At 40.5% G+C, this 11,122-nt stretch overlaps 1 protein-coding gene across 3 annotated transcripts; it reads left to right on the forward strand.

The window, feature by feature from the left end:
• Nucleotides 1-51: 51 nt before the first annotated feature.
• On the forward strand, nt 52-8,290 carry LOC135522257 (asialoglycoprotein receptor 2-like). Of its 3 annotated transcripts, none has more exons than XR_010452660.1 (6): nt 52-2,630; nt 3,157-3,264; nt 3,346-3,651; nt 3,942-4,131; nt 5,226-5,353; nt 5,600-5,683. XR_010452660.1 is itself a non-coding variant. In XM_064948342.1 (6 exons), exons 1-6 carry the CDS (start codon nt 2,615-2,617, stop codon nt 5,742-5,744), a joined length of 876 nt encoding a protein of 291 aa, XP_064804414.1. In that variant the 5' UTR covers nt 52-2,614; the 3' UTR covers nt 5,745-8,290. The 3 variants fall into 3 exon arrangements, 2 of the variants coding, with proteins under 2 accessions (XP_064804414.1, XP_064804416.1); XM_064948342.1 differs by having other exon boundaries at nt 3,942-4,114; nt 5,600-8,290; XM_064948344.1 differs by lacking the exon at nt 5,600-5,683 and having other exon boundaries at nt 5,226-5,382.
• Nucleotides 8,291-11,122: the final 2,832 nt, after the last annotated feature.

Consider the following 11,122-nt stretch of genomic DNA (forward strand, 5'->3'; position numbering starts at 1 on the left):
TGGCCTTCTATTTTCTTACTGTATTATGTTCGTAGTGTTTTAGAATAACATTTGTTTTGGCCTTTTCATAGATCAGAAATCATATCATATTCAGTTTACAAAGCAAAGCAGGACTTGTCTTCCAAGATTGTCTTCTTTCGATTTTGAAAGATCTTACTTAGCATATGAAGTACAAGTTAAATACATGGAATGGAAGTTAAGTTTTTAATGAAATCACTGTTTTAGAAACTATACAATACTTCTAAATCAGCAGCTTTAGGCACTTGATTAAATCTTTATTTAAAGCAGCAATCAGGAGTTGAAACCGTAACAAAGTATATCCCCGCCCCTGTTTTGGTAAAAAGAAAAAAAAGGCTGAGGGATGGGGCTGGAGAAATGTTACCACTGTCAAATTCATAGAAGGAGCCATGGATGCAATGCCTGACCATCCATGATATCAAAATGATAGTTTTAACCATGTTATGAGGCTATGTAGTGTTTGTTTACATGTATTTTGATGACAAACATTGGAGGAAAACAAGCTTATATCTTTGGTTCTGATGGAGAATCACAGTTGAACGAAGCTCATGAGGCATTTATAAGTTATATTCTTTAAGAATCAATGGGTACATATCAGTAATTTAAGTCCAAAATTGATTCCTCTTTAAGCATCATGCAAATGTGTCACAGAGAGTAGTAAGGAAAGCTCATTGAGCAAAAGACGGGCTCCAATCCTTTATTCAGCCCATCAATTATCCAATAAGATGAATTTGATAAGATTACTACATTTTTTTACACAAAATAGTCTCAATCTTTATCAGATAAACTAAAAACCATTGTGTCCATATTTAATTAAATAATTGCAAATGTATATGCAGAGACGGTCTTCTACAAAACAGTAATGTCAATCAAATCATGAATTTCTCCAAGTGACTGACTCAGACGCTAATATCAAAAATAAGAAGTCGTCCAAGAACCAAGAGGATTCAGCGGAGATAGTGTGTTCTAACATAGAGAAACCAACCAATCAGAAACTGCGGTGGACTCTCCTCCGAAAAAGAAATTGGATGCAGCAATAGAGGAGAGCGAGATGAAGGGAGAACCGTAGAGGAACCTAAAATAAAAAGGTAAAAACAAAAAATGCAAAGAGGACAAGCAGACAGTAGGGGACAGGTAACATGAGTCCATACCTCTAAAAAATAAATACAATGGAACAAGATTTATGAGGACTTGCCTAAGATTGTTGGAGAGGCAAATAGGTCAGGCATTTAGGAGCTTGTGGTCAGAACTCCAATGTTCACTTCAACTCAGACACATGAAACCATCATATGAAACACAGTATATTTGAATCTGACATTATTGCAAAACCATGAAAAAAGGATGCTTTGTTTCCTGTCAACAACAGACTTTCAACAATCTACTTCATAGTGGAATGGATATTAGAAAGAATTGTGTGCATCAACTGGTGTTTATATACCGCTTCTTGTACGGTGGTCCTGTATTGTTAATATTCTCAACATGGTTGTTTTAAACAATGCTACATCAGATAAAAGGTTGCTAGATATGAGCATAGTAGTGTCCATGTTTATTTGGAATAAACAAATGGCGTAGCTATTTTCTCAGATCCATTTTGACCGCAGTACTACCCTCTGGTGACAGTATTCAACATTGCAACAGCCCCACGTCCATATTGTACAGTAGCAACCCCGCTTCCATTCAACCTCCTAGGGTTGGCTCAATAGTGTACTGAAGATCTACTGCATTCATATGGGAAATGACTTAATATCTATTGCAGACAAATTGGAAAACTGTTACATTTTCTGACATCTTAGCAAGTCAGGGAATTTCCTTGAACTTGTAACCAGTCAATGTGGCTCGATCTACTTATTTTTTAAGAATCAATCAGTGACTGGAGGGTATGGCAAGTCTTCAGAGATATGCTCACCCTAAAACAAGAGAGGAATGAAAGACAATCGTATTTCTGTTTCCCACAGCTATAGAGCTTTCCATATTGAGTAGCACACAGCAATGTTACCATCATGACACGTAAACATACATTTCCCTTTTGAGTCAGATGTGTGAATCTGTACAGTGAAATGTCTGTCTGTGAAGTAACCTCATCGCCAGGCTCAATTACTACAGTGACAGAGAGCCGGCTGGGTGGAGATTATCTGTGAGTAATTAATGCAGACCAGAGTCAACCCAGAAGTACTTATACAGATCCTATTGGGGATAACAACAGTAGTCGCACTTGTAGAAATGAAGCGTATCGAATCACGCTTCAGACCAGCTTGAACAAAAAAGGGAATCCCAAAAAGCCTTCCTCATCCCAGGACACTTCAACAGGTAAATAAATACATTTAAATAAACGGAAAAATAAAGAAAAAAGGCGCTCATGAAGGCGTCCAATGACGAAACAGAAGCCTGTTTGCTTTAAATGAAACAGATCAATGCAGACCGAGAGCTATTTTTCTTTATTTTCCTGATAGTCACCTGTTGCAAAGTCCCGGAGTAAGGAATGCTTTTTAACAGTAGTCACACGTGTATTTCAGACAGCGTTGGTTATGGTTTTATTTGTGTCTGAAGGATGCCAGAAGAGCTGCATTACTCTACAGTGGTTTAAAAAAAATAAAAAATGTCTTCACCAAAAGGTGAGTCTTAGCATTTCTTTCTCTCTTCATCTATCTTACTCTCTTATAGTGCATTTCTACCAATTCAGCTCATTCTCACTGCCAGACCTAGCAATAAAACGGTTTTACTTAAATTGCCATGTTTTTAAATGTTCAAATTGATGGATGCTTAAAGCAAGCAAGCCAGTTATGGCAGCTATTAATTCCAGATTTGAATGTTTTACCAATTCTGTGTTGGAGAACATTGATGCCAAATTAATTGTAAATTAAGGTTTAATCAAGTACCTCTCTGTGTAAAAACTAATGAATAATCTCCCTCTCCCACAAAATAAAAGAGGAAAAGAAAGAACATATGCCATATATTGAATTAAAGGCAAGGTGCACCCAGTCAACCTGGTCCCGCCACAGCATGTGTTAAATAAGAGCTCAATATCCACCACTTATTGTTCAATTATTTGACTCCTTTGAATAATAGCATACTGTCAGATTCACTAATGAAGCATATTAAAATGTAGCTATAATGCACTCCTATCTTTGCTATTCCTAGTGGAGGAGGGCCCTGCTCCCCACTCTCAAACCTTTGGAGGAGTGGCATTGTGTTTGGGCGTTCTTTGTGTCCTGTTGGTGTCAACCATTTTACCTCTCTGTGTCTACTGTGAGTATGTGCATCATAAAGACATAATAATATGGAATTTGGAGAGGTGCAGGTTGAGTAAACATGTCCTTCTCTCCACAGTCAGCACTGCCCTCTCAGAGCACAACACAAATTTGGTGAGGGAACTGGAGCAGCTAACAGATGAGCATATATCCCTACTGGCAGCCAATCAGGACCTAATGAATCTCTACTGCAAGCTGAGTGGAGCCAATCACATCTTGCAGAGCGATTACATCAAAGTGTCTACTGAAAACCAGCAATTGAAGGCAGAGAAGATGAACTTGTCAAGAGACAGGGATGGGCTCAACTGGACTCTTGGTGTCATATTTCAGTTGAAGAATTTCCCAGTTGATAACTACTGCCCATATGAAGATGCCAACACCAAAGGTAATATTTCCTCATTCATTTTAATTGTTTCATATGCTGATGGTCTAGAATGTGTCAGTGATAGTGTTTTTGACATTTAAAGTAACAAACTATGTAGCTGGGCGTAGTGGTCCTCTTTTGCCCAGTTGATAGAGCATGGCACTTGCAATGCCAGGATAGTGGGTTTGATTCCCAGGACCACTCGTAGAACAAATGTATGCACGCATGACTAAGTCTCTTTGGACAAAAGCATCTGCTAAATGGTATATATTAATATTATTATAATACTTTGCATGTTTCATGTTGCACAGATAGAGCGTGCAAACCTTGTCAAGTTGGCTGGGTGCTGTTCCAATCCAGTTGTTACCTGTTTCTGCACATTAAAGTCCCCTTCGGTCACCTTTGGAGGACCTGGCAAGGAAGCAGACAGCACTGCAAAAACAACAACGCCGATTTGGTTGACATAGGCAGTCAAGAGGAACAGGTAGGACACTACTACAGGTAAATGCTTTAAGGGAGATTCACACAGCCTTTAAAGGGTTGCTCAAGCAATACAAATGTACAAAAGTAGGAATAGGAACCATATTAAAATGTGATATATAGCTACTGAATGTTCATGGAAACACCCTCATAACATGAAGTTCATTAACACTGCTACAACTGTGCTCCTTGTTATACGGTATGAAAGTGGTACTTCCTGTTGTCTCGTTTTGTAGGCTAAGAATGGGCTTCAAATAAGACTTTTCTAACTTTTGGCAATGTGTCGTACTTCTTGAGCTTCAAATATTTTGATAAAAGTAATCGGCTGTGAGCTAATCAACACATGAATATGAATAGAATTGTGTATATAATATATATAAGTAATACACTGAGTGTACAAAACATTAGGAACACCTTCCAAATATTAAGTAGCACCCCATTTTACCCTCAGAACAGCCTCAATTTGTCAGGGCGTGGACTCTACAAGGTGTTCGAAAGCGTTCAACAGGAATTCTGGCCCCATGTGGACAATACTTCCCACAGTTGTGTCAAGTTGGCTGGATGTCCTTGGGGTGGTGGACTATTCTTGATAAACACAGGAAACTGTTGAGTATTAAAAAAACAGCAGCCTTGCAGTTCTTGACACACTCAAACTGGTACACCCTAGCACCTACCACCATACCCCATTCAAAGGCACTTCAGAAAATCTTGCCCATTCACCCTCTGAATGGCACAGACGGTCCATGTATCTAGGCCTAAAATCCCTCTTTAACCTGTCTACTCACCTTCATCTACAATGATTAAAGTGGATTTAACAAGTGACATCAATAAGGGATCATAGCTTTTCACCTGGTCAGTCTGTCATGGAAAGAGCACGTGTTCCTAATGTGCACTCAGTGTATTTAATTATATAAGCTTGAAGCCCATTCAAAAAAGTAGGGGACTGACAACAGGAAGTACTTTCATACTGTATTATCTTTCATTTGGACTAGATAAGATACATTTATCCATAACATTTAGACACGGTCACACTGCCTCACAAAACTTTGGATTACTGTTGAATATATCCTGTATTTATTTTAATCTACTTGTGGTTTCCTTAATTTCTCATTCAGGAATTCATTCTCAACAACACTCAAGCCTACTATGATGAAGATCATGGGTACTGGATCGGCCTGACTGACATAGCAGAAGACGGTCAATGGCTTTGGGTTGATGGACGTAATCAGAATCTGACTGATGGGTAAGGACATTCCAAAGAAGCATGTTGCCTAAAACAATTCTTCACGAAGGGCTGGATTCAATTGGCATCGCAGAAGATTCGCAAAATTTTAAATCAATGTTCGCAGACTGCATTCATGGTCAACGCTGCATGCCCACCCAATTGGAAACCATTACCTTAAAATCTTAACGTGGCTCTTCCGCGATACAGATTGAATCCAGCCATAAATCATTGTTTTTTCATTCATTGTAGGATTTCTTTTCACAGGTTTTGGAAGATTCAACCTGTATGGGGTCGCGATTGTGCTTTAACTAACCCAAACAATGCACCTTTGGCTAATTGGAATGCTGCATCATGTGGCCAGAGAAACCGATGGATCTGTGAGAGTAAAGCATTAATATGGTCAGGATAAATTGAGCCACGTTCAGTCAAAAAAATCTATTGTATAGCAGTGTATAACAATTTTTAAATAGAACACTTGTGTAGGGCTTTCATAGGTTCCGTTAATTTTTTAAATAATTGCTGTTTTATAAGCGATGCAAAATCAGCAGCTTTAATTGTCACTTCATGTAAATGTACCTCAGAGTAGTAAAGAAAGTTAATTGAGCAAAGAAAATGCATTACTGTGCTCAAATGTAGCAACCTCATATCTGATGTTGATATCACATTGTTTAAAACAGCCATGTTGAGAATATTAATACAAGACCACCAGACAAGTATAAAAACACCAGTTGACGCTGAAATATATATTTTCTTATACAGTCTGTAGCTGAATTTTTCCATACAAATAAATGTTGACAAGAAACAAAACATCCTTTTTGCATGGTGTTGCAATAATGGACATTGAGCGTTAATTAAAAATATACTTAATTTCATTAGATGGTTTCATGTGTCTGAGACGTATTAGAGCGCTGACCCAAATCCCTGACCCGTTTCCTCTCCAACTAGTCCTCATCAATCTGGTTCCTGTTGTTTAGCTTTCTTCTATTTTTTAGAGGTATGAGTCCGATACATCATGCAACCTGTCCTCTACTGTCTGCTTGTCCTCTTTGCATTTTTTATTTTTACCATTTATTTTAGGTTCCTCCTACACCGTTCTCACTTCCTCTATTGCTCCATCCCGTTTCTTTTTCTCTTTTGGAGGGGAGTCCACCAGGTTCCGATTGGTTGGTTTCTTTATCAGAGTGTTCCATCTCCCCAGCCACCAGAGCCACCTCTGTTCTTGGAGGACAACTTCTTGGTAGTAGTGTCTGATTCAGTCTGTTGCTGAGTGGCACCTTCTCCCTCTGAAGCCTCTTCACAGCCACCTCTGGCTTAACGCCCTATAGAAATGACAGCAGTTTCACACCTCTCCATTTAGATGACAGCTCTCGCCCTCTTACCAACACATTCCTCTGTTTTGAACGTTTCCTCTTGGTTGGCTGAGCGTTGTCTGCTGTATTATCTTCCACAGAAGATAATAGTTCTTCCTCTACAGGAACCACTGCCACCTCTCCAGTGTTCTCCTTTGAACTTCCCTTTATTTCCATGTTGGTACTTCTGGAGACAACAGCAGAATCAGCATTCTTTTCAGCCACATTCTCACGGGTATCCTCAGTGATTCTTCCTCCCCTGGGTCTCACCCGTCAGTTCATCCTCGGAGATCTGGGCAGCTGGCTGGGTGATGGGGTGACATTATCTGGTGTTGCAGCCGCTAGTTGGTTTTTCTTACCATACTTTGCCATGAACTCTTGCTCCTGCTGCTCCAGTCTGGCTAGCTTGGCACTCATGGTAAGGCCATATCTGGCTCCTATGTGGCGAACAGGAATAGGGACAAACAATGTTTAGCTTCCTTATTAAGATATGCAAGACCAGGTTCAAGGCCTTCACCAACAGCATGCACCAAGATAGAATACACATTCATGTGATTTGTTTATGGTTTATTACAAACTTATTGGTGACAAGCAAAATACTTACTTGTGAGCGGTGCGTCCTCCACAAGCCTTCACCAGGTCAGCGTCAAAGGGAAATAACATTTATTATTTAAACCTGTGAGTACATAAAACCACTGTCGTTAATCTTCACATTGATATGAAAACAAATAACCTTCAAACTGATATCAATCCCTGTATGGTGGTGGATGGTATTGGGCAGTGAGGTTCTTACTTGGCGGTGCTGGAGAGTTCCAGTCTCTGGTCCTCGTCGTCAGAGCTGCTGCTGTCATCTGTACTGGAAGACTTCTACTCTGGCTGCTCCAGTCCTGCCAGGAGGGTGGCAGACTAGGAGGAAGAGAAATACAACCGTTCCAGTCCATATCATTAGCCTAAGTGCAGTATCTTTCTGTACTATCAAGAGAGCTCATTGGCACAGATATGGAAGTGTGTTCCAGTTAGATGTGTTTATCTGTACTTTCACAAAGCATCCATAAAGTTTCTTCCCAGCATGGCTTTCGTTGGCTGCTGGTTGGAAATCAGTCCTTCCTCTTCAACCAACTTCTTTACCTGCACACCATTCTACAACAGAAAGGTGGAGATGTAGCCGAGGCCCAATGTAAGTGTGTGTGTGTGTGTGTGGTAGTGGTAAAAATACTCTTTCAATTCACACACCCCTTCTGAGGACTTACCTCTCCAGATTCCACTTCCAGGCTAGAAGATGTTTTGTTGAAGACATGGTCCCACCAATAGAAGGTGAACTGATCCCCTTGACAATGTCCCACCCCTCCCTTGCCACATTCACTATGATAGCATCACATACCATTCTTCTGTCGACTAAGACCTTTACCTGTGAACAGTACAGTGAGGGGTCTTCTATTAGTGGTAGACTAAGAACCTTAGACCTAGTTACCATTCATAACACAGAATTAGATACAACTGGCAACTACTACTAGTAGGGACAGCAAACATTCCGTCTACTGCACAGACAGAGGCTCTAGTCTAGAACGCCCGATGAAATTGTTTTAGAGCAATTTTTTTTTTTTTACACTCAATCATTGAATTAGTGAGAAATAGATGTCATTGTTGCAATAGTTTGACACAGTCATCTTAAATTGACACGTTTCCTTATTTTGCCATATTGAATATTGCACTAATGTGGACATTTTGTTACTCCCTTACAAGCTTGCATTTTCAACCCATAATAAACCTGACAAAAAAAGAAACATCCCTCTGTCAACTGCGTTAATTTTGAGTAAACCTAACATGTGTAAACATTTGTATGAAGATTCAACAACTGAGACAAACTGAGCAAGTTCCACAGAAATTGAATAATGTGTCCCTGAACAAAGGGGGGGGTCCAAATCAAAAGTAACAGTCAGTATCTGGTGTGGCCACCAGCTGCATTAAGTACTGCAGTGAATCTCCTCATGGACTGCACCAGATTTGCCAGTTCTTGCTGTGAGATGTCACCCCACTATTCCACCAAGTCACCTGCAAGTTCCCGGACATTTCTGGGGGGGAATGGCCCTAGCCCTCCGATCTAACAGGTCCCAGACGTGCTCAATGGGATTGAGATCCGGGCTCTTCGCTGGCCATGGCAGAACACTAATATTCCTGTCTTGCAGGAAATCACCCACAGAACGAGAAATATGGCTGGTGGCATTGTCATGCTGGAGGGTCATATCAGGATTAGCCTGCAGGAAGGGTACCACATGAGGAGGAGGACATCTTTCCCTGTAACGCACAGCATTGAGATTGCCTACAATGACGACAAGCTCAGTCCAATGATGCTGTGACACACTGCCCCAGACCACGAAGGACCCTCCACCTCCAAATTGATCCCGCTCCAGAGTACAGGGCTCAGTGTTTATGCTCATTCCTTTGACGATAAACGTGAATCCGATCATCACCCCTGAAGAGACAAAACCACGACTCGTCAGTGAAGAGCAATTTTTGCCAGTCCCGTCTAGTCCAGCGACGGTGGGTTTGCTCCCATAGGCGACGTCGTTGCCGGTGATGTCTGGTGAGGACCTGCCTTACAACAGGCCTACAAGCCCTCAGTCCAGCCTCTCTCAGCCTATTGCGGACAGTCTGAGCACTGATAAAGGGATTGTGCGTTCCTGGTGTAACTCGGGCAGTTGTTGTTGCCATCCTGTACCTGTCCCGCAGGTGTGATGTTTGGATGTACCGATCCTGTGCAGGTGTTGTTACACGTGGTCTGCCACGGCGAGGACAATCAGCTGTCCGTCCTGTCGCCCTGTAGCGCTGTCTTAGGCATCTCACAGTACGGACATTGCAATTTATTGCCCTGCCCACATCTGCAGTCCTCATGCCTCCTTGCAGCATGCCTAAGGCACATTCATGAAGATGAGCAGGGACCCTGGGCATCTTTCTTTTGGTGGGTTTCAGAGTCAGTAGAAAGGCCTCTTCAGTGTCCTAAGTTTTCATAACGTTGACCTTAATTGCCGTCTGTAAGCTGTTTGGGTCTTAATTAATGACCGTTCCACAGGTGCATGTTCATTAATTGCTTATGGTTCAATGAACAAGCATGGGAAACAGTGTTTAAACCCTTTCCAATTAAGATCTGTGAAGTTATTTGGATTTTTACAAATTATCTTTGAAAGACAGGGTCCTGAAAAAGGGACTTCTCTTTTTTGCTGAGTTTATTTAGTGGAATTGCATATCCTTTTACCTCAGATTGGTGATGTTAGTATAAAAGAATAGTCATCACGATGACATAAGATTGATTACTTAAAACAGATCAATATATTTGGTTTTGTACTGCTAATTGTCACACGTGCTGGGATGCGCAGAACGCGGCGTTAATGAAATGGCATGGAAAATTTGGGTCAGTCTCTCTATAAAAGTTTCTAGCCACACCAATGGATTTGACAATCAAACTATCACTTGAATATCAGCCAACCGTCGTCACTGTTGATATCCTATGGGTCGTGATAACTTAAACAAATCACAACATTTGGTTTAACAGAAAGTGGTTTGTTCCCTTTTTTGTGATGCAGCTTCGGGAAATCAACGTCCGACATTCCAAAATATAGATATCAGCCTTCTACAAGTTCTCATCTCACCAACCATATACAGGTTATTCCAAGATTCTGTGTGGCCTTTGAATAGTGTTAGTTTAAACAGCACTACACTCCAAACATTTGCCCCCTGTTCAACAAATGTAGCTAGCAGTCTCCTACAGATTGTCCTCTAACCAGTGATATACACATTATTCCATGTGGTTTTCGATATGAGTGACTGACAAATGTGTTGGGTTTCTTTTTCTGTTTAGGCAACCCTCAAATCAAAATGCATCACCCCAATGTAGCCCACTGTCTTCTACAGGTGATGTAAAAATATCTCCAGTGTTTTTAGTTTCAACAGGGCGTACCCGATTTCCCCCCCTAATCGATATCAGTGATTTATTGCCACCAGTCAAAACAGGGTTTTTGGTGCATAAAAAAATACAAGTAATATGATTACTAATTGTTGTACATGTATGATAGTACATTTTATGTTTAGGTTTTCAAGATACACTGTTTCTGCATATTGGGTATTGATTTGGACACGTTAAAACTGTTTTGACATTGGGCTATTTATCCAAATGGCTTGTGGAAAGGAAGCAGTGCCAGCATCATTTAACACAAGTTTTAGGAATATAAATTTAACTTTCAACATTAAATTCCAATGGTATTGTACTTAAATCTGGTTTTAAAAAAACTGCTGAATGAGTCCAAAAACGTGCTGTGATGGATTTATTTTCATGATATACCATAAAATCACCAAAATCGCTCTGACTACTAATGTAATTTACAAGCAAGTTCAAGCTGACATATGTATAACGTTACACTTGATATATTATCATTGCTACTGT

This window comes from Oncorhynchus masou, chromosome 30, assembly GCF_036934945.1.
Source record: "Oncorhynchus masou masou isolate Uvic2021 chromosome 30, UVic_Omas_1.1, whole genome shotgun sequence".
In the NCBI taxonomy this organism is placed as follows: domain Eukaryota; kingdom Metazoa; phylum Chordata; class Actinopteri; order Salmoniformes; family Salmonidae; genus Oncorhynchus; species Oncorhynchus masou.

Coding starts and splice junctions, on each gene's coding strand:
- LOC135522257 (XM_064948342.1), top strand. Junction 3,265..3,345: donor TTTACCTCTCTGTGTCTACT/GTGAGTATGTGC, acceptor TTCTCTCCACAG/TCAGCACTGCCCTCTCAGAG. Junction 3,652..3,941: donor TGAAGATGCCAACACCAAAG/GTAATATTTCCT, acceptor CATGTTGCACAG/ATAGAGCGTGCAAACCTTGT.